The 26,589-nt window shown below is 42.3% G+C and overlaps 2 protein-coding genes across 2 annotated transcripts in view; one reads left to right on the top strand and one right to left on the bottom strand.

Moving 5' to 3' along the window:
• The first annotated feature begins 874 nt into the window (after positions 1–874).
• Positions 875–12,012, top strand: LOC143280577 (uncharacterized). The gene is made up of 6 exons (XM_076585278.1): positions 875–1,095; positions 3,687–3,817; positions 5,852–5,946; positions 8,705–8,889; positions 9,428–9,675; positions 11,057–12,012. The coding sequence occupies exons 1-6, from the start codon at positions 909–911 to the stop codon at positions 11,150–11,152; spliced, it is 942 nt and encodes a 313-aa protein (XP_076441393.1). The 5' UTR covers positions 875–908; the 3' UTR covers positions 11,153–12,012.
• Positions 12,013–16,702: 4,690 nt separating this feature from the next.
• The window catches only part of LOC143280576 (uncharacterized), a 32,318-nt gene continuing 22,431 nt past the window's right edge, over positions 16,703–26,589 (bottom strand). Inside the window, exons 12-14 of the mRNA XM_076585277.1 lie at positions 26,552–26,589; positions 24,984–25,069; positions 16,703–19,060 (exon numbers count right to left, since the gene is read on the bottom strand). The exon at positions 26,552–26,589 is cut by the window's right edge and continues 67 nt beyond it. Coding sequence (XP_076441392.1) covers positions 18,949–19,060; positions 24,984–25,069; positions 26,552–26,589 — 236 coding nt within the window. The 3' untranslated portion in view covers positions 16,703–18,948. The remainder of the gene's footprint in view (positions 19,061–24,983; positions 25,070–26,551) is intronic.

The raw sequence follows: 26,589 nt of genomic DNA, 5'->3' as shown, positions 1-26,589 counted from the left end.
TGCCGGCCTTTTTGAATCATGAATCATGTATGTAATCCACAAGATGCAACAACCCAAAGCTTATCCCTTAGTCCGGGAATGAATGAAACTTTTTTTATGCAGCTCTAAACACATTCTTATGTTTATTATTTCTATAGCACGTGCAGCACCAACATCCATGTAGAGTCACATCAGACTGTGTGACAAACCATAAAGGAAAACTTAGAAATAACAACAACAACAACAACAACAAAAGAACACAGTACAATTATGACTGCCTTACATTACCTAAACCCACCCAAATGATCAATGACCATTCCTTCGGATTATTTTTGTTAAGAGATGATTAAAAGCATAAAAAAGTATAATGATAGTATTATACAGCCCAAAACTGCCAACACACAACACACATTTTTGAGCAGCGTAAAATACAATCCAATAACTGTGCACAGTTGTCAAGTCCAAAGTTGTCAAGCCCAAACCCACATACAAATCTCCTCTCTCTAGTCCACACCCGCACCCCCACCCCTATTTTCCCAGTTGCCTCCAGAAAACGGAGAGGAAAAAATAGAAGAAAAGAAGAAGTAAAAAACAATTTGTAGAATAAATGCTACGAAGGAACTTCATGTTAGACACTCGTACTTGAACGACTGTAATTTTGCACAATGGACCGGACTATTATTTCTAAAACGAACTTGCAACGTTGATATGATAACAGCACTCAATCTCAATCTCTTTCCGCTTCCAGACAACACGCGTCTGTCACAAACAGACAAAAAGGACCAGACGGTCTCACAGACTAAACAGACAAGATGAGGAAGAGAGGAGGAGGAGGAACAGGAGGAGGAAGAGAAAAAGAAGGACCAACGGCAACGACAACAGCCTTGGCCCGCGCTCTGCCACTACAACAAGTACCGCTGCTGCTACTGATGCTGATGCTGATGCTGATGGTGATGCAAGGGGTGCCCGGCACCGAAGCTTACTCGGCGGGCACGCCCGATTCGGCGTGCAGCAGCATGATGCCCGGACACGGGCCGTCCAGGAAGCTGTTCGACAACCCCTTCCCCATCATCACCGCCAGCTCCGCCACGTACAGCCCTCTGCAGCAGATCTTCTGTGAGGCTGGGGGGTGGGAGGGTAGGGGGGGGAGGGGAGGAGGGGAAAGGGGGGCGGGGGTGTGGGGGGGGGGCAAGAGACTGTGCAGCGGTGCTTGGGTTGATGTGTGGATGCGTGGATTTTGTGTGTGTGTGTGTGTGTGTGTGTGTGTGTGTGTGTGTGTGCATGTGGGGGCCGGAGGGTAGGGGTCGGTGGCGGTGGGGGGAGGAGGTTGGGTGTGTTTCTCTATTTTCCTCTCTTATTCACTGTGTGTGTGTGTGTGTGTGTGTGTGTGTGTGTGTGTGTGTGTGTGTGTGTGTGTGTGTGTGTGTGTGTGATCGCATGCGCATTCAAACGTTCAAACACTTTCTTTTTCCTTTTTGCTTTTTGTTTTTGCCGTCATAGACCTCTGCAGAATTCTTTACATTCAAGCAGGTGAGTCTGCAAAAACTGGCTGCTGAAGTGAAATTTATGTCGATTTTTAAATCAAGCACCCGGAGAAACCCGAAAACAAGCCTTGACAGCCCGAGTCATTCACCTGTCACAAGCTTTGTTTTCGCAGTTTGACGTCATAAGGGACACACTCCATTTAGGACGTGTATAAATTGGCAGGAACGTTTTCCCCTTGTATTCTTCTGTCTCTCTGTCTCTGTCTGTCTGTCTGTCTGTCTCTGTCTCTGCCTCTCTCTCATTTAATTTTCGTTATCTGGGTAACTGTGCTTCTGGTGTTCAACTTTTTTTGGTTTGTTGTTGTCATTGTGCAGTTGTTGTTGTTGTTTTTTCAAAAAATCCATTGGAAGACAAAATGTTCAGGGCTTGACAGATGTAGGATTAGGGAGAGAGAAGACATACAGATAGACAGGCAGACAAAGAGAGAAACAGAGACAGAGACACAGAGAGAGACAGAGAGACTCGCGAAAAAATCAAACAGGCCCTTGGTCATTCGTTACGTTAAATGAATAGAAACGACTTTGGTCCCGGATCAAACACACAATATTACAAATATCAAACTTTCAAATGAGTGGGTGGGGGACGGGGCGTGGGGGTGGGGGACCACCCTAGATTTCAGAAGTGAGCATCAGGGATAAGCGGGCAGGCAGAAGCACAGAGACATAGTGACAGACTGGAAAGACAGACAGAGACAGGAAAGACAGAGACAGACAGGAAAGACAAACAGAGACAGACAGGAAAGACAGAGACAGACAGGAAAGACAGAGACAGTGACAGACAGGAAAGACAGAGACAGACGGGAAAGACAGAGACAGACAGGAAAGACAGACAGAGACAGACAGGAAAGACAGACAGAGACAGACAGAGACAGACGGGAAAGACAGACAGAGACAGACAGGAAAGACAGACAGTGACAGACAGAGACAGACGGGAAAGACAGAGACAGACAGGAAAGACAGACAGAGACAGACAGGAAAGAAAGGCAGAGACAGACAGAGACAGACAGGAAAGACAGAGACAGACAGGAAAGACAGACGGGAAAGACAGACAGAGACAGACGGGAAAGACAGACAGACTGGCAGGGATTCGTGCTAAGTCCAAACAGATTCTCTGTATACAGTACACAGACACCAAACGTAGATCACTCTTTTTCTTCTACTTCTTCGTTCGTGAGCTGCTGCTTCCACGTTCACTCGTTTATCATACGAGTGGGCTTTTACGTATATGGCCGTTTTTACCCCGCCATGTAGGCACCCATACTCCATTTTCGGAGGTGTGCATGCTGGGTATGTTCTTGTTTCCATCACCCACCGAAGGCTGACAGCATGGATTACAGGATCTTTAACGTGCGTATTTGATCTTCTGCTTGCGTATACACACGAAGGGGGTTCAGGCACTAACAGGTCAGCACATAATTTTGTTGACCTGGGAGATCGGAAAAAATCTCCACCCTTTACCCACCAGGCGCCGCTAGGTACCGAGATTCGAACTCGGGACCCTCAGACTGAAAGTCCAACGCCTTAACCACTCGGCTTCCTCTTCTCTCGGCGACACTCCCCCGGCTGTTGACAACCAATCTGATGTGCTAACACAGAAACTGACTTTCAAGAAAAACAGAACGAAAACAAAAACGTCTAAAACTGTCATGATTTACTTCTGACCATCAATAACTAAGTTCCGGAGCTCTTGTGCGAAGAAAACCTGCAAGATACGCTTCTGACTGAACATTCCACTCCGCCCAAGGTAAGTAAACAATACTTTTGAAGGAGAAAAAAAAACAACCACAGCACTACAAACCACAATAGATACACAGAAGACACCATTTACATATTTTCATGTTTGATGACAACTATGGACCGACTTTGCATACTGGCTGCCAATAGAATTCGTTAATCAAAATAAGTAACTAAGAAACCGATCAACCGATTAATTGATTGACTGATTAACTGACTGACTGACTGACTGACTGATAGAATTCGTTAATCAAAATAAGTAACTAAGAAACCCATCAACCGATTAATTGATTGGATGACTGACTGACTGACTAATTGAATTCGTTAATTAAAATAAGTAACTTCGAAACCGATCAACCGACTAATTGATTGACTGACTGACTGACTGACTGACTAACTAATCGATCCATCTGTCCCTGTGGTGTGCAGTGGTGATAGAGCCGATGGCCGATGCCCAGATCAAGGGATTCTTCATGCAGGCACGTCCGGCCAACGACACGGACTCTGACATTAGGATCGGCACCTTCGTTCCTGACGAAGAAAGCAAGACTGCTTGCAACGTAAGATTTCGGTCAATTTTTTTTTTTTTTTTTTTTTTGCGGGTTTAAATCACAGACACCCAACATAATAAAAAAAAAAACACTTAAAAAAGCCCTGGTATTTTTGTTGCACACCTTAACGTGACAGTTGTTCTGGTGGTGTCAGTGTAGTCAGACTGCTCTCTCCTCACCATTTTGCTTGGATGGTTTTATTTATTTGTTTATCTATCTATTTATTTATTAAGACATCTTGCTATGACGCATATTCTTGAAGCTCTATGCGCTTTACAATGGCACTAAAAACATTCACTCGGACATCCCCACACAAACATAATCATATAATCTGAAATATATCAGGATATCAAAATGTGATATCTTAACGTCTAAGATATTGTTGAATTGCATTGTTATTATAATCTTTTTATGTCTTATGTCTACTTTTAGTATACTGTTTCATGCCTATTTTATTCATATCCTTTAACTGATTTTGTGTTGCACATTTATGGCTGTGATGATGTATGTATGATTTCCTCTAAGTTACCTTTTAAAGGTTTCTGTTGCGTTGTTTTTATCTACTGTGATTATTTATTGTACACATGGGTTGCTTGCCATCTAAACATTTTATGTCTTTTATGTATACATGTTGAATGACTGTGATTTCTGTGTATTGTTTATGTGTTTTACACCACAAATGAATTTCTCTTGTTGAGATGATAAAGTATTCTGTAATGTGTAATCTAATATAGGTTGGGAGAACAATTAAAAGAGGTCATGTCATTTTCCGCGTCAGCCATGAAACCTGAGGTGGGTGTTGACGTTAACTCTCCACATGAATGGCGAAAGAGACGACGTTAACAGCGTTTCATCCCAATTACCATCATCAAAATATTACAAGCGGAACGCTCTTATACTGAAGAGGTGAATGTTGACAAAGAATACCACAGTTCTGACGACGGAAGCTAAAGGTTGGGTCTTTCAGACACCCACTGGACATCCGAGGGGTCTGTGTAGAGGAGAAGAGAGGACTGGCCGTACTGAGTGAGTTAAACATGACTGTAACGTAGGATTCGCTGATTAGCAAAAATATATGGTTGGCTGATCGTGAATACAAACGATTATAATCAGCAAAACTGTGTTGTTGTTGTCGTTCTTGTTTTCTCTGTGTGTATTCATTTCGCCATGGGATCTGATCCAGTTTCATGCGTTTTGATTTGAATATATTTGGTGTGAACTAATTTGGCCCGTTCCGGTATAGTTTGATCACACCAGGTGTGTTGACGTTTGTTATGAATTGATTTAATTTCAGTTTCTGATTTTGGATTTGATATGATTCGACTCGACTCGACTGCAGTTGAAATGACTTGACGTGACGTGATGTGACGTAAAACGAATTTCAGTTTTACTTCTCCATTTAAAGTGATATTGGACGGATAAACAGTAACAACAACAACAACAACAACAGTAGTAGTAGTAGTAGTAGTAGTAGTAGTAGTAGTAGTAGTAGTAGTAGTAGTAGTGAAATGTGGCTTGTGAATAAAATAAAATAGAATTATAAACTCAGAGAGAAGGGGGGGGAGGAAATAGAAAGGGGGCAGGGACAGGGTGAGAGACAGACAGATAGACAGACAGACAGACAGACAGACAGAGACAGAGAGAGAGAGAAAGGTGATTGACAAAGACAGAGAGACCGATACATCCCTACGTCTATTGCACTCTTGAGATTGATAAGTTTATCACGATATCTTCTCTTCACCGGAAGTGCGTTAATAAAAAATAAATAAATAAAATAAAGAGAGAGAGAGAACGGTATGGGACATAAACAAAGTGATTAGTGGGAGGGGGGAGGGGATGAATAGCATCAAAGAATTATGAAAAAAAAAGTCTTTAAAAGATTAATTTCTAAGACGAAGGTTCATGTAATTTGGCTGCTGGCGTCGCGCGTCCTGAAAACCAAACTGTATTTGACCCGAATTTCCTTACTTTCTTCTACTGAGATAATAAAAGTTATTCTGATTCAGATTCTGACTCTTCACTTGATTCTTGGTCGCCCAACAGAGCGGAGCCGTCACCCACAGGAGAGCAGCTGAGCGATACAGCATCCTGATCAAGTGGAGGGCGCCCCCTGTGCCCTCCGGAGATATTGTGTTCAGGTCAGTGGATATCATCATCATCATCATCTTCTTCTTCTTCTTCTTCTTCGTTCGTGGGCTGCAGCTCCCACGTTCACTCGTGTGTACACGAGTGGGCTTTTACATGTATGACTGCTTTTACCCCGCCATGTATGCAGCTATACTCCGTTTTCGGGGGCAAGTGGGAGGAGAGGGCGCATGCTTGGTATATTATTGTTTCCATAACCAACTGAACGCTGACGTGGGTTACAGTATCTTTGACGTGCGTATTTGCTCTTCTGCGTGCGTATACTCACGAAGGTGGTTCAGGCACAAGCAGGTCTGCACATGTGTTGAGATGGGAGATCAGAAAAACCTCCACCCATGTCAGCGTTCGGTGGGTTATAGAAACAAGAACATACCCAACATGCACAACCCGGAAAACGGAGTATGGCTGCATACATGGCGGGGTAAAAACGATCATACACGTAAAAGCCCACTCGTGCACATACGAGTAAACGTGGGAGTTGCAGCTCACGAACGAACAAGAAGAAGAAGACAAATTTCGAATGGATTGGTTCCTTAAACGAAGGAATCGCGTATATCGGCCAATATCGGGGCGGAACAAACTGCAGTCAATAATGCAGCACAGAGAGATCCGCTCAGATCGGTTTTCATACATGCTTGGAGTCGACGCGCCAGTGAGGAGCTGTTTAATGGCTCTGTGGAGACACAAAACAAAAGCGAAACAATCAAACAAACAAACAAAGGTCCCCCGGAACTTACAGCCTTTAGTCACGGAGACTCCAATATCGAACATTGACGTGATGGTGTGTGTGTGTGTGTGTGTGTGTGTGTGTGTGTGTGTGTGTGTGTGTGTGTGTGTGTGTGTGTGTGTGTGTGTGTGTGTGTGTGATTCTGTATGTCTATGTATGTGTATGTGTGCATGCATGCGTGCGTGTGTGTGTGTTTATGTGTGTGTGCGCGTGTGTCTGTCTGTCTATCTGTCTGTCTATGTGTATGCATGTGTGCGTGCATGCATGTCTGTGTGTGTGGGGGGGGGGGGGGGGTGAGGGGGGGCGCGAGGGGTGTGTGTATATGTGTGTGTGTTTGTGTGTGTGTCGGTCTGTCTATGTCTATACATGTGTATGTGTGCGTGCATGCGTATGTGTGTGTGTGTGTGTGTGTGTGTGTGTGTGTGTCGGGGGTTGTATGTGTTTGTTTGTGTGTGTGTGTGTGTGTGTGTGTGTGTGTGTGTGTGTGTGTGTGTGTGTGCGTTTGTCTGTCTGTCTATGTCTGTCTCTGTGTTGGTGTTGTTGTTGCTGTTGTGGTGGTTTCAAGGTGGTGGTGGTGGTAGTGGTTCTTGTTGTTTGTTCTTGGTTGTTCGAACGCAGTGACGCCTCCTTGAGCTATTGAAACTGAAACCCTTGGTTGTTGGTGTTGGTGTCGTTCTTGTTTCTGTTGTTGTTACTGTTGTTGCTCTTGTTATCAGCATCCTTTCTGCTTTTTCTGCTCCACCCAACCACCCCACGCCCCCACCTCCCCATCGTCTTCTTTATCTTGGTTGTCAGGCGAACGCTTGGTTCAAACAGTATTTTTCTTTCGAATTTGTCAAAAAAACACAGTTCTAGATAAACAGAAAAACAAAATCGTATACATAGTACTGTCCTGATACAAGTACATCCTGTACATAGATAGATAGATAGACATCTGAGGGGGGGAGTGGGGGTGCGTGCGTGCGTGTGTATGTATGTGTGTGTGTGTAGGGTGTGTTCTGATGTGACAAACGTCTTCAGAGCTAAGGAAAATATTATGTGTTTTTTTTGTGTTTTTTTCATTTTCACTGGCAATAACGAGAACACTTCAATTAAAAGAACAATGAGTTTTCTGTGTTTCATCACACGCACGACCGTCTTTCATTTTTGATATAATATATAAGTGGAGTGATGGCCTAGAGGTAACGCGTCCGCCTAGGAAGCGAGAGAATCTGAGCGCACAGGTTCGAATCCTGGCAGAGTTACCAGTATTTTCTCCCCCTCCACTAGACCTTGAGAGGTGGTCTGGATGCTAGTCATTAGGATGAGACGATAAACCGAGGTCCCGTGTGCAGCATGTACTTAAGCGCTCGTAAAAGAACCCACTGCAACAAAAGGGTTGTCCCTGGCAAAATTCCGTAGAAAAATCCACTTCGAAAGGAAAACGTTAAAAAAAAAATGCGGACAGGAAAAAAACAAACAAACACACAAAAAAGGGGGGGGTGGCGCTCTCAATGTAACGACGCGCTCTCCCTGGGGAGAGCAGCTCGAATTTCACAGAGAGAAATCAGTTGTGACAAAAAAAGAGTAATACAATACAATATTATCTCCGGGTCGGCACAACACTCGCCTTATATCACAGATTGACATGTTTAAATTTGGGCCAACAGCAAAATGAGTGCTCTATTATCAATGGTTTCTCCAGTCAATGGGAAATCATTTACAGCTTAGTCTTTTGTGAAGGACTATGACTCTCAAACTAGGAGACATGATTGCACTGGCTCTTAGTGCTTGTGCCTTGTGGGCTGGTTGGCCTTTGGGAGCCATCCCAACGCCGACTGTCCTAAAACCCTCTTGGCCGAGAGAATGGGGAATGTAACTTGGGCAAGACACTCTCCACTACAATCAAATTCTAGCCCAAATAGTCGGAACAGCAGTTGCCTCCTCTGCTGTTCTGATGGTCATAGTCGGACACAACTGACTATCATATATATATATATATATATATATATATATATATTATCTCCGGGGTGTGCATGTTCCAGAGCCACAGTGGTCAACACGTTCAGCGACTACTACACGGACATCTACTCCAACAGGCTGACCTTCCAGCCCCCCACAACCAGCACGGAAGCACCCACCACGGAACCCCTCTGGGAGGACGTGAACTACACTGACTTCCTCCCCGAGGACACCTTCCCCACACCGTCTCCCGTGCCACCGCCTGCAGGTGTGTGTGGGGGAGGGAGTGCGAGTGGGAGGCTGTGAGTGTGGGTGTGAGGATGTGGAGGGATGGTGAGGACGTGTGTGTGTGTGTGTGTGTGTGTGTGTGTGTGTGTGTGTGTGTGTGTGTGTGTGTATGTGTGTGTGTGTGTGTGTGTGGTTCTGGGTTTGTATGTTGCGTGGCTGGTTTGTTCGGGTTTTTGTTAGCTTGTGTGTGTGTGTGCGTGCGTGTGTGTGTGTGTGTGGCTGTGCATCTGTTTGTGTGTGTGTATGTATGTATGTATGTACGTATGTGTGTGTGTGTGGGGGGGGGCTGTGCATCTGTTTGTGTATGTGTGTATGTATGTATGTGTGTGTGTGTGTGTGTGTGTGTGTGTGTGTGTGTGTGTGTGCGCGCGCGCGCGTGTGTGTGTGTGTGTGTCTACGCGTTTGTATTTCTTGTGTTTGACGGCGTGGTGTGTGTGTGTGTGTGTGTGTGTGTATGCGCGCGCGGGCGCTTGTGTGTGTATGTGTGTGCGCGCGTGTGTGTGTGTGTGTGTGTCCAGAGGACGCGAAGACGACACGAGGACCTCACCAGAACGGGTTCCCCGACCTCCCTGCCAACTTCACCCTGCCGCCCGGGTTTCCCAATGTCCCCGCCAACTTCACCTTTCCACCGGGAATCCCCAACGTGCCCGAAAGCTTCACGTTCCCGCCAGGGTTCCCTGACCTGCCCGATAACTTCACTTTCCCGCCTGGGTTCCCGGAAGCCTTCATGCCCGACAGTTACAAGCGTCGTCGAACATCGGTCAAAGTTAGTGTCCTTTTTTTTTTCTTTGTGTGTGTGTGTGTGTGTGTGTGTGTGTGTGTGTGTGTGTGTGTGTGTGTGTGTGTGTGTGTGTTTACTGGTCGTACACAGGGACAGCTTTATGAAACAGATCGATAGGATAGACAGATGAATAGACAGACGAAATGTTATTTTGTTTCAAACATAGATTCTGTTATTTTGTTTCAAGCATAGAATCTGAGGGGAGAACGATTATCTGGTCTTGCACAGGGACTGGTTTAAGAAATAGATCGATAGGAAAGACAGATGAACAGACATACGAACTGTTATTTTGTTTCAAGCATAGATTATGAGGGAAGGACAATAATCTCTTCTTCTTACCCACTGTTCTACTTTAGATGAAGTACCATTGGTTCTGACTGGTCAGTGGTTTCGTTGTTGCCTCCAGTTTGTTTTTTGTTTTGTTTTTTGTTTTTAACTACTTTTTGCTACTTTGAACGTGTTAATACGTAGAAAGACGCTTGACAAAGAGGATACCATACTTTATCTTTTACTCTCTGTGTGTGTGTGTGTGTGTGTGTGTGTGTGTGTGTGTGTGTGTGTGTGTGTGTGTGTGTGTGTGTGTCTTTCTTTTTTGCTTTGCCTTTTTGTCTTTTTTAACTTGAAAGCGGCACAACCGATTATTATTCAGTCTTATAAGGCATTGTGTGGCTCGTTGAATCTCACTGTGGGGTTCATGAATCGACAAGAAAAGCTTTCCCGTGCATGCAGAGTTTTCATTTACATGGACAGCACAGTTTGTCTTCACTGTTCTAAAACACCTAAATGACTTGCACACTACAAAGGAACTGTCTCTGGTCGTACCGCAGCATAGCAACTAGTCCTTCAGGTGACCATAATCCCCATACCCCCCACCCCGGCGTTGTGGTGGTGGAGGGGCGATTTTTCATTATGTTTTCCCGAACGTTTGATCAATTTGCCACTTAAATGTACCTGTCTGCCAAAAATGAATTACGAAATACACCAGGTTATGGTTTAAAAATGCACTGTTTTTGCATCGTCGCGAAAGTGTGTAATCCACACAAAAATGGTACGTAGTCTGCTTTGTTTTCTTAATGCACTGTTTTTGTATCGTGTTTTATATATATATATATATATCATAATTATTATTTATTTATTTATTTATTTATTTATGTAAGCTTATCTATATTTTTTTTTTCTCAAGGCCTGACAAAGCGCGTTCGGTTACGCTGCTGGTCAGGCATCTGCTTGGCAGATGTGGTGTAGCGTATATGGATTTGTTCGAACGCAGTGACGCCTCCTTGAGCTACTGAAACTGAAACTTTTATCGTCGAGAAAGTGTGTAATCCACAAAAATGGTAGGTAAACTGCTTTGTTTTCTTTTCAGACGGGCCAAGGGGAAACGAACAAGGGGGCCGTAACGTGCGGCATCAACGGAAAAGTGCTGTCCGCGGTGCTTCTCTTGTCCTTCCTCAGCTTCTAACCACCCTCGTGACCACTTTGATCCAATCACGAGCTTGCAAGCTGTCTTGGGGGTATAGCCCACTTTATGCTTCGCGGAGCTCTTGTAGTGATGTCATATGAATATGAAATTAGGTCAGCCGGAAAGAGCGTTCCTGAACCTTTCAAACATGTGGTCATACTTCACAGTTAGTGAAAGCAAAGCGTTGGTAACTGAGGCCCGAAGATGGCGAATTTTGTGAATCAGCTGCGATTTCAGATAATTATCTCAAGCCACCTACTTCCAAAATAGTATGATTACACCTATTTTTATGCAAAACTGAAGCAAAAGATATGCAAAAAAGTGTTTGTAGATACATTGTTCTTTCCAAATTTACAATAACCCCGAAACACATTTTGTAGTGATTTTTCATCAAAATTTCACGCCAAATTGCTCTTACTGAGATATCAAAGTTAATCTGAATCTGATTCTGAAGTCATGAGCGCAAGTTGCTGCTCCTAGTATAAGTACTTTTATCACGTGCACTTAATCTTATTAAAGAAATACAATTAGCATATTGCTATGTTAAAAAAAATGCTTCAATGATTTAGGGAGTCATTTTAAATGAGGGTGAATTGCAGTATATGGCGGTTTAGATACACTGTGATATTGTTTTAATCATGTTATTTTCTCTTTGTTTCTTTTTTTGTAATACTGCTGTTGTTGTCGTTGTGTGTGTACATGTGTACGCGTGTGTACGGTTCTGCACACTCATGTTGATATTATACTCACTTTCCTTTTTTTTTACCTTTGTTGTTTGTTTTGCAGTGTTGTTTATTCGCCAATTGTTGTATACTGTCAGCTGTCGAATAGTGGCGATCGATACTATATCGACAATGATGATAGTTATTTTGTTCATGCAGCTAATGTTTATTTTTCATTGTTATAGAGACGACGTTGGTCACGAGGATGATGGTAATTTTATTGATTTAGCTTTAGTTGTTTTCGGGTTTGTTTGTTGTTGTTTTTTTGTTTTTTTTGTTATTGTTTTTTTTTGGGGGGGGTTGTCCGGGGGGTGGGGGGGGGGGGTTGTTGTTGTTTTTACGGTAATCATTATTGCTCGTTGTGATGTCACTGATAGGGGTGTTGATAATACATCATTTACGACAGTAACTGTTAGATTAAAGTCTTAACTCCCGAGAGCAAGGTTTCGGTTGCGCATGCGCACTAGAGCCTATCCATAAAAGGGAAAGGGGCGGAGTTTATCTATAAAAAGCGCGAGCACGTGTCCGGTAGGTTAGTAGATCGTCATATTTCTCTCCGTTTGCATGTTTTACAAACAATGTGGTCGTTTACGGTTGCCAACGTCGAGGGGCTGTCTGCATGCTTTCCAATTCTCACCGGACAGTACCACGTGCTGGTGCTATTTTTATCTGACAGACCCGTCTAGCGCAAACACAAACGGCTCTAGCTCCGCCCCTTTTCTCTGCATTCAAATTTTGTATTACGTGTAGCTGACACATTTTGTACTTTCCAAAGTCAATTCAGGTCTAGATTGGAAGCTGCTAGGCAAATCTCGCTCTCTGCCATAAATGAAGCCAAACCGTAGCTTTATTAGGCTTTTATTTTGAATAAACCTTCACCGACGTCACAGTGTCAGACTCTGGTGAGAAACTGGCTTGATTCAAATCGCCCGCCATTTATATAGTCCGGTTCAGGCTTTAAGTGGTGTGGGGTTTTTTTCCTGGGCTTGCTTCTGTTGTTATCCGATTTTTTTTTTTGATTTTTTTTTTTTTTTAATCTTTCGCGTTTCTTGTCTTCTTTTCAGAGTAACGCACAATCCTCGAATTTTCTGGGTTCGATAATTCTGTGTAATACAAGCACTGTTCTCTGTCTCTGTGTATACATGACTATGCATATTATATATATATATATATATATATATATATATATATATATGTGTGTGTGTGTGTGTGCAGAGATATGTGCGTGTGTGTGGCATGCGCATGTGTGTGTGTGTGTTCGTGCGTGAGTGCAGTGTGTTTGCTTGAGTATGCTCGTGTATCAGTTCTTGCGTGCATGTGCGCTCGCTCACAAGAAAGCGTATACTTTTCATAGTACCTGAAATATGCAGTTATGCCAGTTTTGGCATAAGCATACATCACTTGACCTTTTCCCTTATCAAAACTGAGACTGATATTTCAAGTCTTCCGTAAAGTGACTAAAACTACAGTACTTTTCTTTTATTTAAAAAAAATAATAAATTAATAAATTCCCGCACTTTAACTCACAACACATATAAAGGAAAGTGAGAAATGAACTCAACTCAGAGAACATCGCGAAAAAAAAAGTAAGGACAAAGCAAAAGCACACACACACACACACACACACACACACACGCACACACACACACACACACACACACACACACACACACACATATATATATATATATGTGTGTGTGTGTGTGTGTGTGTGTGCGTGTGTGTGTGTGTGTGTGTGTGTGTGTGGTCAGAAAAAGAACGTAATGCTGCCAGACACAATCAATCACCGACGAACTGCAAACAAGTCATGCAATGCAATGCAACACGAACCTTAAAACAACAAAACGTCAAAACAGACAACAACAACAAGAGAGGCAAGGCCTTCAAGACTCACTTGTGATACACTTTTTAAAAACATATATTCGTTAAAATGTGTTCTGTATTTGTTATCATAAAGCTTCGGGTTAAAAGAAAAAGAAAAAAGAAAAAAAAGTCCGAACGGCAGATTCGAACTCCGCGTGTTCGTGTAAGAAGTAACTGTCTTACCCATTACACTATCGAGGATCCTTACTTGACCTTCAAAAATATAATATTTAAACATGCTTTTTTTTTTAAAGACGATAAATCGATTGCGGTATTCGCAGTGAGAACGCTGTTTAAATCATATCATTCTGGTGTATCTTGGGCATTCAAAAAATCTTTAAGGGCAATTAAAAATTATTTTTAAGTCCGCGGTAAAGGAGACGTGGCTATCGCCGCAATCACACTGCAACATTTAGCCGTTTTCTCTGGATCTAGATAGATGTACAAGTTTAGTTACACCCGGTTGACACGGTCGATTCAATTTCTCTTTTATGTTCATTCTAGTTTTATAGTTTTAAAGTTGATATGAAAATTGAGTATTTTGTTGAGCTAATAACATGTAGAGCCAAGTACAAGTACTTCTAAACGTCGTATGAAGTGAAAAGGACTTCATTTTGAGAAAGTCATGGCTGGAAATTTTTACGTTTCATCAATTCAAGGGTATTAGCTCGCATGGTTTATTATTTTTAACTGTGAATTCCGACTGATTATGTGGATATTTTTATGGCAGTTTGGGGCATAATCCAGTAAGTGGTGAGGCGTTCACAAATCTTTCTCTGAATAAATATTTAACGGTCTCCTTCTCCAACTTTCCGAACATCACATGTTATCGTGTATTGTCGATTGAATATAGTATTGAAAGGGAAGGTCAACAACTTGAAATAAAATGGCGTCGTTCGCGTTCGCGAAGAATATGAGCACGCGCTTTGAATGTGTATAAATATGTGTATGCAATTGATTCTTGCCCATGACCTTCAGGGCTCAGCCAATAGATCTATAATGTCCACTCGTCGTATTGATTTTAGTATTTTCCGAAAAAGACCACTTGGGCGAATGAACATAGTGAAAGCCCTGTACACCGAGAGTAAAACACACAAACTTTTTATGTATTAAGTATAATTTCAAAATGTAATGTTTAAGACGAGAAAGATCAGTTTAAAGCAAATTAAGCCCCCTAGCATTAATTACAGATTAATTTCCCTTTTTTACTATCTGCACCAAAGACATGCAAAATAAATATAACTTCCATGCTTAGCAAAAGAAGTTCCTGTTTGAACAAAAAATGACAAAAATGACTGCTCTTGTTGTTGTGTCAGAATATCAGATGAAAGTGCCAAGTTTAGAGAATTAAAAAAATATAAATATAACAGTAAATCTAGTTTGCATATAATTTGGCTTCATTTTTTTAAAATATTTTTGTGCCCATCCCAGAGGTGCAATATTGTTTTAAACAAGATGACTGAAAAGAACTGGATTTTTCCTATTTTTATGCCAAATTTGGTGTCAACTGACAAAGTATTTGCAGAGAAAATGGCAATGTTAAAGTTTATCACGGACACACAGACACACACAGACACACACACACACAGACACAGACACACACACACACACACACACACACACAGAGAGACAACCGAACATCGTGTTAAAACATAGACTCACTTTGTTTACCCAAGTGAGTCAAAAACTATATCAGAAACAGTACACTGAAAACAGACGCATGCCGAAATAAATACAAAACACAGTACTAACCGACAGACAAGCGAAGATGAAAGCTCAGAAAACACCACCTCTGAAATGATACCCAAACAAGCAACAATTCAAAATCAACCGACACAAACTTATTCAGTTTGGATCACACCTAAACCCACGGCGAAACCACACCCCCCCAAAACCACTCACACAATCTTCACAAACATCTCCCAGCCACAAACTTCTCACACATTAACTGAAACACACAGATGAAAGATGTTGGTATCATTTTAATGTTCAGCATTCGGATCTTCAACATTGGTGCTATAGTAGAACGTACACAACAGAAAATGGAAATAAAACTGTTTTCATCATGTGTTCATTGTTGTGCGCCGTACATGTCTCTGTGTTTCAAGTTTCCAATCATGCATTCACTCGAACGTCACAAAATTACAAGATAATTTATTGTCCTTAAAAGGATATGCTTGGTGTGGTGGCACACAGTTAAATTCTATATAGTACAAATATAGACATACACAAGCCATTCAGCTGATTTACATACGCTCAGAAGCACACACAATCTCAGCTGCATCAAATATCATGGCACTAACAGTCCACTAATTCAAACGTTGTACAACCCACAAAACATATCACACCTGTAAGTGTTTGGTAAATTCAGATGTGTCTAAAATGTTCTTAAACACTGGTGTATCTGTACACCTTTTTTTTTCTTTTTTTTTTTACTCATCTGTCACTTCGTTGTGCATGGCTATAATGCTAACACCAAGTTCTATAGGAACGCAAAGGACACATACACAGACACACACACACACACACACACAAAGACACACACACAAAGACACACACACACACAGACACAGATACACACACAAAGACAGACACACACACACACACACACACACACACACACACACACACACACACACACACACACAGGGGAGTGGGAGAGGAGAGAAGAGCGTGAACATGAAACAGAGACAGACATGACAGACATTCCGACAGAGAGCAGACAAGAAAAGACAAAATTCTTTATTTCCAATGATAATACATCCAGCCCCCGCCCACCCTGAAGAGAGAGATAGACAGACAGAGACAGAGAGAAAGACAGAGAGAAAGAGAGAGACAGAGATTGGCAGGGATATATGTAAAGCGAATATCACGAGAAAGAAGAAGAAAACTTCCACAATTATGTGTTTCCATTCAAATAAAACAGTTCTTTATACGAATACGTGCAACATGTTTACAAGAGGTTGTTTGTTTGTTTTTTGTTTTTTTCTTTTTAAGACATCGATCACAGATAAGCTTAAGCATCATTTCAGACCTATCCTCATCAAGAACACCGACAGATATGTGACATTTTCACCCGAAAACTAAAATAATTTCAAAGCTCGAGGGATCCGCCAGCCATGTACATAATAATTATTGACGAATAATAATGAAACACATTGCAAAGAGGGTGAAACTGGGGAGATAATTTCGTTTACGCTCTTGGCTGTTTGTCGAAGCGTGAATAACTTACGATTCTATACAGAGGGGGGATGGAGGTGTATATAATTGTAGAACTGACAAAGAAACAAAAATACAATAATAACACAATAAATAAAACTCCGTGGTGAAGACAGGAACGACAACACTGTGTCATCAGATAACTCCTGATGATGGCTGGGACGAAGGAAGGGGGGGGGGGGAGGTGGTGGGGGAGGAGGAACATCGGTGGGGCGTGGGCAGTGAAGAAGAACAAAAAGGCAAGGTGTTAAAAAGCTAAGCATAACACGAAAACATTATCCTCAAAACTTAACGCGAAGAATTCATTCGGAAAGCATAACATAGAAGAATTTAGTCGGAAGCTGTGTAAGCTCTTTCAAAAACGAAATCGTGCAAAAGTGTTAATCAAAACACGTGCCATTGTCATGTTTTCGTTCAGTTTGAGAGTCAGTGTTGATATCTTTTTCTTTTTTTTCTTTTTTTTTTAGTTGTTGTCAAAAACATGTGTTGCCTGCCAGAAAAGTGAAGTAGATAATATAAGACCTGCTTATTCGATTCAATTTTCCCCCAAAGTCATCTGTTTTTAGACATTGGAAGCTCTGTTTTCTCAGCTGCATTTTTTTCTAAACAATTTCTTCTTTTCATCTACGTCCAGTGTATGTTTTTCTTTATCAAAGTCCAGTACTTGGAACTGGCTGTGTTTGTCGATCACTATGGTAGTTAATAATTTATGATGAGCATGATGTCAGTTCCACAGCTCAAACTGCACAATATTTCGCTGTTCTCCATTCACACAGCATACGTTTTTTTGAAAACCGAACACATGGTGACCAACAGTGACCACAAAGCTGCAGTGATTATAATTACAGCAAAAGCAACGATGATCATGATAGAAATAACGATGACGATGACGACGACGACGATGATGATGATGAATAATGTGATAATGAGAACGCACAGCGGCAAAACAAGTCTATGGCTATTGACAATAAAACACGACCATACGTCGCGGGACACACACACCAAAAAATACGCCTGGACAGTCCACCTGCCGACTATCTTTTTTTTCTTCTCTCTCTCTCTCTTATTGCGACAGCCATTATATCCTGCTTCGTTGTCTCACTGAACTTACGTACATCGTCACAATGTCAACACATAAACTCAAATTCACTTATTGCCGTGGTGCAGCCCCTCCCAACTCCCTCCGCCCCCCAGCCACCTCCCCCATCCACCCATACCCATCTCTTCCTCTCCTCAAACTGTCATGTCCAGTATCTTCTTCCCCCACTCCCACGCCAAATGTGTAGCAGAGAACTGCATACTGAACATGGTTACAGTTGTGTGATACGAGTTCTGCTCACCGTTGTTCGTCCGCATGACAGCACATAAATTCAGTTTCGTTCTTCACTTTCGCATGCAAATCTTTTTCTTTTTTTTTAATGAGTACTGAGGTTTATATTTGTTAAATGTGTCACATTATTAATTCTTACAATTTTTGGCAACGATTTCTTTTCTTTTAACGAAACGTAGGTTAACTGGTTGTATGTTTTGCATTCTTTTATAGCGTAATCAAACTACATCTATTGATGTGAAATCACGCAGTCTGGGTTGTTTCTTACAAAGTGACAAAAACTTTACATCTTGGCCATTGTTTTACGCTCATACGAAGCAGGCTTGTTTTCCTGTTATTAACAGTTTCCCGGGAGAGGTATTTCTGCCGGTGCTTCCAACCGATCTTCAATTGTTCTGCAAACCAAGATCAGACTGTACCGCGGGCGTGCATATGTGTGTGTGTGTGTGTGTGTGTCTGTCTGTCTGTCTGTGTCTGTGTGTGTGCATGTGTGTCTGTAAGTGTGCTCGGGTGCTCGTCTGCGTATGTGCCTGCACACGCACGTATGAATACAAGTTATACAGTGTGATTTGTTCTGTTTTCGTTGTCGGTGTTTCCTGTACAAAACGTGGTTCTGAGCCAAATGAAAGAAGTCTGTCCAACAGATCATGCGTGTCTCAGTGTTATTCCGTTGCTGTGTCTTGTGTGGCGTTGCTGACGCTGGCTGAACTGGGTTTGGATTTGCTGGACTTGGCGCTGCCACTTATTTTCTCTTCTGTTCCGATAACTAGCTCACTGTAACAGAAAGTACCAACAACACGCATGTAACACAGACTCGCCTGTAACAGAACGTTTTACAACACGCACGTAACACAGACTTTCCTGTAACCGACAGTTTCACAACATGCATGTAACACAGACTCGCCTGTAACAGAACGTTTTACAACATGCATGTAACAGACTTGCCTGTAACAGAACGTTTTACAACATGCATGTAACACAGACTTGCCTGTAACAGAACGTTTTACAACACGCATGTAACACAGACCTGCCTGTAACAGAAAGTTCAACAAGAATGAAACACAGAGTCGAACAAATCGCATACAAAATAGACTGAAACAACATGCCTATCACACAGACTGGAATGGCATACACAGATCTGTAATATACATAGGAACAACGAGCATACAACATATACTGGAACGTGCATAACATAGACTGTAACAACCTGCATTTGGCATAGACTGGAACAACTGCATACGACATACAGGGGAACAACATTCCTGTAACATAGATTGGAACAACATTATTGTGACACAGTGGAATTCCCCGTGGGGATGCCGGGGGTCTTCCAGTATAAATAGCATCCTCGCTTTCTGGAAATTCTGTGCTAGAAATTTCCTCTTTCCTATCACTCTATTTATTTCTGCCTTTTTTTCTTTCTTTACTGTTGTCTCCTTTTTCTGCTTTCCCAGTCCATTCCCCTTTCTTTTTTCAAGCAAGCCTTGACACTTTTTTTTTCTCTTTTCCGCAGTCCATGATGTACTATCTGTGCTGTTTTGCTCTGGCGATTAGGTAGTGAGATGTAAAGACTGGGATGGGCACTTGCTGCCCATTCTGCAGTGTTATTTGCTTGTGTGGCCTTTTAATGTATTTTTTTGTTTGGCTTTGAAGTAATGGGTTTTTTTTTGTTGTTGTTGTTGTTTTTATTCCTTTTTGTAATCTGGAGATAATAAATTAAGCGAAAGGGCTGACGTCCTCAGCATGGCCTAGTCTTATTTGCCTTAAGGAGCTAAATGGTTGGAACACTGTGTCATTAACTGTGTTTTGTGAGTTTGTCTTAGTGCTTTTTTTTTTTTTGGGGGGGGGGGGGGAAGATGTGACAGTTTTGTGTTGACGCGGTTGAGCATTTGTATGGTTTGACAGTCCTGATACGGCCCCGAGCGGTCGGCTGGGCTACAAGGAGCAAGAACAAGAACAAAACAGAGTGGAACAACATGCGTGTGGCATACATTGAAATAGCGCGCGTGCACGTGACATATACTTGTACAACATGAGTATAACATAGAGTGAAACAACATGCACGTGATATATACTGGTGCAACATGAGTATAACATAGAGTGAAACAACATGCATGTGACGTATACTGGTACAACATGAGTATAACATAGAGTGAAAACAACAAGCACATGTCACATACTGCTACAACATGAGTATAACATAGAGTGAAACAACATGCATGTGACATATACTGCTACAACATGAGTATAACATAGAGTGAAAACAACATGCATGTGACATATACTGCTACAACATGAGTATAACATAGAGTGAAAACAACAAGCACATGTCACATACTGCTACAACATGAGTATAACATAGAGTGAAACAACATGCATGTGACATATACTGCTACAACATGAGTATAACATAGAGTGAAAACAACATGCATGTGACATATACTGCTACAACATGAGTATAACATAGAGTGAAAACAACAAGCACATGTCACATACTGCTACAACATGAGTATAACATAGAGTGAAACAACATGCATGTGACATATACTGCTACAACATGAGTATAACATAGAGTGAAAACAACATGCATGTGACATATACTGCTACAACATGAGTATAACATAGAGTGAAAACAACATGCATGTGACATATACTGCTACAACATGAGTATAACATAGAGTGAAAACAACATGCATGTGACATATACTGCTACAACATGAGTATAACATAGAGTGAAAACAACATGCATGTGACATATACTGCTACAACATGAGTATAACATAGAGTGAAAACAACATGCATGTGACATATACTGCTACAACATGAGTATAACATAGAGTGAAAACAACATGCATGTGACGTATACTGCTACAACATGAGTATAACATAGAGTGAAAACAACATGCATGTGACGTATACTGCTACAACATGAGTATAACATAGAGCGAAACAACATGCATGTGACAGAGTGCACGCAAAGCGCATCAAAAAGAAAATCAACAATAGTGGTGTTTTAAAGGCAAAACGTCAGAAAATGTGAAGATCAATCATATCGCACAGTCAGGCATAGAATATTGATGGTAGGGAAAATCAGAGAGTGATATTAGAGGCTGTGTTTGTCGACTTGAGCTATAAAAAAACCCCAAAAAACTAAATAAAATAAAAACCCTGAACCAAAGCAACACAAAGTGAAGCAAGGCAAAAGATATCAATCAAAACTCAAAAAAGAAAAGTAGGGTGTGTGTGGTGGTGGTGGTTTGGGGGGCTGGGAAGGGCTTGGGGGCGGGGGAGGGGGCTATGTGTAAGAGCGCGTCTATGTCTGCGCGCGTGTGTGTGTGTGTGTGTGTATCTGTGTGTATGTGTGTGTGTGTGTGTGTGTGTGTGTGTGTGTGTGTGTGTGTGTGTGTGTGTGTGTTTCTTTAATTATATGAAATAAAAATAAAAGAATATTTGAATCGGAACGTAAGAAAGACGATTTCAAACATTACAACAGCAACAAAAACAACAACAACAACAACAAACTGTCAACAAAGGGCGATTATCCTCGAAGGGCTTAAAGCTACATGAGTTAATGTTACAGTTGTCTCCCTTCTTACATCATATTTACTTCACAATAAAATCGAGTTTGAAGGATGTTTTGTTGTGTATTTGTTGTCGTTTGTTGTTGTTGTTGTTGTTGCTGGTATTGTTGTTGTTGTTGATTTTTTTCGGGGGAGGGGGGGGGGGGCTGGGGGGTGTCTTTCTTTGCTGAAACTGAGAGGGTTAATTTAAGCTAAGTCGTAGATATCTGTCCATACGTTTGAAACTTAAGCCGCCATGCTGAAGCGTCAAAATGAGCAGCGCTATGAAAACACCAGGGCTGAAAAAACTATGAGGAGAAGAGGGTGGCCGTGGCCGGGGTTCAGTCAGGTGAAAACAAAGGTCACAGAATATTCACAGTAATGACTGCATCACCACCAGTTCTTCATATGATCATATAGAGCGACACCAACATCTCGCAGACTGGGAGCATGTGGCATTTACTGTGATAATATATATATATATAGATATAGATATATATGTGTGTGTGTGTGTGTGTGTGTGTGTGTGTGTGTGTGTGTGTGTGTGTGTGTGTGTGTGTGTGTATACATATATATGTATATATACATACATATATATATATATATATATCTTTGAGAGAGAGAGAGAAAGAAAGTGATAGACAGATAGATATATATAGATATATAGATAGATAGATAGATAGGTAGATAGATAGATAGATAGACAGAGTGGCTGATTGATAGATATACGTATTCACGTATGACATTCTATACACAAGCAAATGTACATAGACACAAAGTTGACACACACACACACACACACACACACACACACACACACACACACACACACACACACACACACACACACACACACACATACGCGCGCGCGCATACACACAAAAAGGAGACGTTCAAGAAATAAATCGGCCACAAAGATGTCGAGTGGAACGGAAGATGTTCAGTAAATTTGAGGGACTTTCTCAAAAAGCGAATGGGGAGACATCCCAAACTAAACTGAACATCATCTGACCCTCGACACGGTCGTAGCATGTTTGCCTTCTAGTCAAGTTTAACCCTTTCACCGCCAAGCTCGCATTTATGCACAGGCGTGGTAGAAGACCCATGTCAGTGAAAGGTGACTATTCATTGGTCTGTTATCCATGAACCTACTGCTCTTAATGTTCGGTAGTAGGATAGGCCATATTTTCCATACATCGCAGGGGGAATCCCCAGCTATTCTTAGCTACTGTCTTTTCTGTGTTTATACAACAAGGGAATTTTGTACTCTAAATTGACTGGCGGTGAAGGGGTTAAACTGATCCTAAGCGTGAACCGTTTGCTCCCTGATCGAGTCTTTTACTGAGGTATGATAAAAGGGAAAGAAAGATTAGTAGTTTTGAGTTGAGCTAGCAGTATCAAGGGGATTTTGCGCCTCCGTGTTTCTTCTCGCTTGCTCCGATAACCAGTTCGCTGAAAGCACAGATCATCAGCTTCACAATGCATGTTGAAAGACAAGAGGTGGGGGGGGGGGGGTGGGGGATGTGGGGCGTGGGGAGAGAGAGAGACTACACAATAAAACACGACGCAACATACTTTATTTTTAGAGAATAATAGACAAGTAATTGTTTCCTTTTCTTACATTCAATCCCCGCCCTATATCTATAGGGTATGCACTACATGACAATATTTTTAACAACAGCAACAACAAAAACTAAGTGCATACAACTGGAAACCCGCCCACCCACCCGTACCCCCCTTCTACCCAACCCCTCTACACACACACTCACACACTTCTATTGCAGAATGCACGACACTTTCAAAAACACGCCATGGTAAAAACAAGTACGAGCAAGTATGAACTTTATATGAGGGGTAGATCGACAGAGAGAGTGAGTCATACAGAGCACAGGGACAGGCGTTGTCAGCAGCTTCTTCTTCTCGTTTGTGAGCTGCAAGTCTCACGTTCACTCGTATGAACACGCGTGGGCTTTCACGTGTATGACCGTTTTTTACCCCCGCCATGTAGGCAGCCATACCCCGTTTTCGCGGGTGTGCATGCTGGGTATGTTCTTGTTTCCATAACCCACCGAACGCTGACATGGATTGCAGGATCTTTGATGTGCGTATTTGATCTGCTGCTTGCGTATACACACGAAGGGGGTTCAGGCACTAGCAGGTTTGCACATCATTATGTTGACGTGGGAGATCGAAAAAATTTCCACCCTTTACCCCACCAGGTGTCGTTACCGAGATTCGAACCCGGGACACTCAGATTGAAAGTCCAACGCTTTAACCACTCGGCTATTGCGCCCGTCGTTCAACGTAAAAAACAAACAAACGTAATATATCACCAGGAACAATAAATCCAGGCGGTAAATAAATGAAAAAAATAATGATAAACAAGAAAGAGTGGATCGGACATACAGAGAGAGGAAGGGAGGGAGGAAGGGAAAGAGAGATTGTGTGTGTGTGTGTGTGTGTGTGTGTGTGTGTGTGTGTGTGTGTGTGTGTGTGTGTGTGAAGTCAAGTCAAGATGTTATTTCATGATGGTAAATTTAATATGAATTGCTTTTTTTTTTTTTTTTTTTTTTTTTTTTTTTTTTACTTTTTACATCAAGCTATCAATGAAAAAAAAGAAAAAGTATAACCATAGGAGTAAGAGAGAGTGAGAGAAAGAGAGAGAGGGAGGGAGGTAGGGAGGGAGGGAGTGCTGTAGCTGATGATGATGATGATGTGTGTGTGTGTGCGTGTGTGCGTGTGTGTGTGTGTGTGTGTGTGTGTGTGCGTGCGTGCGTGCGTGCATGCGTATGTTCATGCATGCAAATGGGGGTCCAAAACCACCTTTAACAAAACAAACCCCCCCCCAAAAAAAAAGCTCTTGCGTCTGTCATTCGTATCTGTTCCCTGGCTGCCAGGTGACATTCCTGTTTGTACATTTCGTTCGTCAGTGTATGTCTTAATCCCCCGAAAACAGAGTATGCCTGCCTACTTGGCGTGGCAAAAACGGTCATACACGTAAAAAGCCCACTCGTGTACGTGTTATACGAGTGAACGTGGGAGTTGCAGCCCACGAACGAAGAAGAAGAAGAAAAGAAGTATGTCTGAATGTTCGTTCGTCCGTTAGTCTGTCCGTCGTTCTACATGAGCGTACCTACCTGAAGTCTATCTCCCCGTCACCATCCTGGTCCAGGGACTCGATCAGTTTATCGATGTGCAGAGGTGAGAGGGGTATCTTTGCGTCCTGCACAAGGGTTTTACATTGAGGTGAGAGGAGGGGTATCTTTGCGTCCTGCACAAGGATTTTACATTGAGGTGAGAGGAGGGGTATCTTTGCGTCCTGCACACGGGTTTTACACACAGGTGAGAGGGGTATCTTTGCGTCCTGCACAAGGGTTTTACACACCAGGTGAGATGGGTATCTTTGCGTTCTGCACAAGGGTTTTACACACAGGTGAGAGGGGTATCTTTGCGTTCTGCACAAGGGTTTTACACACAGGTGAGAGGGGTATCTTTGCGTTCTGCACAAGGGTTTTACACACCAGGTGAGAGGGGTATCTTTGCGTCCTTTACACACAGGTGAGAGGGGTATCTTTGCGTTCTGCACAAGGGTTTTACACACAGGTGAGAGGGGCATCTTTGCGTTCTGCACAAGGGTTTTACACACTATGTGAGAGGGGTATCTCTGCGTCCTGCACAAGGGTTTTACACACCAGGTGAGAGGGGTATCTTTGCGTCCTGCACAAGGGTTTTAGACACAGAGAGGGGTATCTTTGCGTCCTGCACAAGGGTTTTACACACCAGGTGAGAGAGGTATCTTTGCGTTCTGCACAAGGGTTTTATACACTAGGTGAGAGAGGTATCTTTGCGTCCTGCACAAGGGTTTTACACACTTCCTGTTAAGCTTGACAATCGTTTAGCACTGTAACTACGTGCTGCTGTTTCTGCTACCTTTATCTGAATCACACACACAGAAAGATATACATCCACACACAAAACACATGTTTCACACACACACACTCATACACACATATACGCAGGCAATCACACACAAAAACACACACGCACGCACGCATACACACAGCCCCTGTCCGTATCCGACCCAGCCTACACACGCCACCCCACCGGTCACCCAGGAATCCTGCCCACTCCGAACGCTTACACTAGACACATCTTGTCTCTGCTGAGAACGCGGTGTGTGTATTTAACACGTAAATTTATACAAATTCATGTAATACTGAAACGTTTACTGACTGCATCCAGGGGCCACTCAATCGAAGTGTGTATCACAGAAACCAAGTAAAAGTTTAAGAAAAGGGGGCGGGACCCATGAAGTCGCCAAAACGTGCAAGTGTCTGCGTGCGCGTGACCGCAGCCGGACTGAACGACACAGGAAACGAATGATGAGCGACTAAAGGCAGCTGTCAGCTGGCTCTCTACCAAGATACACTGCCAGTTGTGCAAATGACTATGTTTGTCTCTTGCCAGAAGACAGGTGCTATGAAGCATAAAGAATAATGATTATAATAATTGCCAATACAGAAATCCGTAACATACGAAAATACCCGTACCCATGATCACTGCCTAACGCACTATTCCTTGTTAATGAGACTGACCTTGAGCCCCTCCCTATAATAACAATTGCCAATACAGAAATCTGTAACATACGGAAAAACCCGTACTCATGATCATTGCCTAACGCACTATTCCTTTTGGTGATACTGACCTTCAGCCCCTCCCTGAACTCCGCGTGAGTGACACTCA

Source organism: Babylonia areolata, chromosome 3, assembly GCF_041734735.1.
Source record: "Babylonia areolata isolate BAREFJ2019XMU chromosome 3, ASM4173473v1, whole genome shotgun sequence".
NCBI classification, from domain to species: domain Eukaryota; kingdom Metazoa; phylum Mollusca; class Gastropoda; order Neogastropoda; family Buccinidae; genus Babylonia; species Babylonia areolata.
Note: the sequence above shows the minus strand (reverse complement) of the source record. Positions and strands in the feature narration are given on the sequence as shown.

What these genes read in the sequence shown, in the direction of transcription:
- LOC143280577 (XM_076585278.1), top strand. Translation starts at nt 909, where the DNA reads ATGCTGATGCTGATGCTGATGGTGATGCAAGGGGTGCCCGGCACCGAA. An exon ending in AAAGCAAGACTGCTTGCAAC is followed by an intron (nt 3,818 to 5,851) that starts GTAAGATTTCGG and finishes GTCGCCCAACAG; the next exon opens with AGCGGAGCCGTCACCCACAG. An exon ending in TCCCGTGCCACCGCCTGCAG is followed by an intron (nt 8,890 to 9,427) that starts GTGTGTGTGGGG and finishes GTGTGTGTCCAG; the next exon opens with AGGACGCGAAGACGACACGA.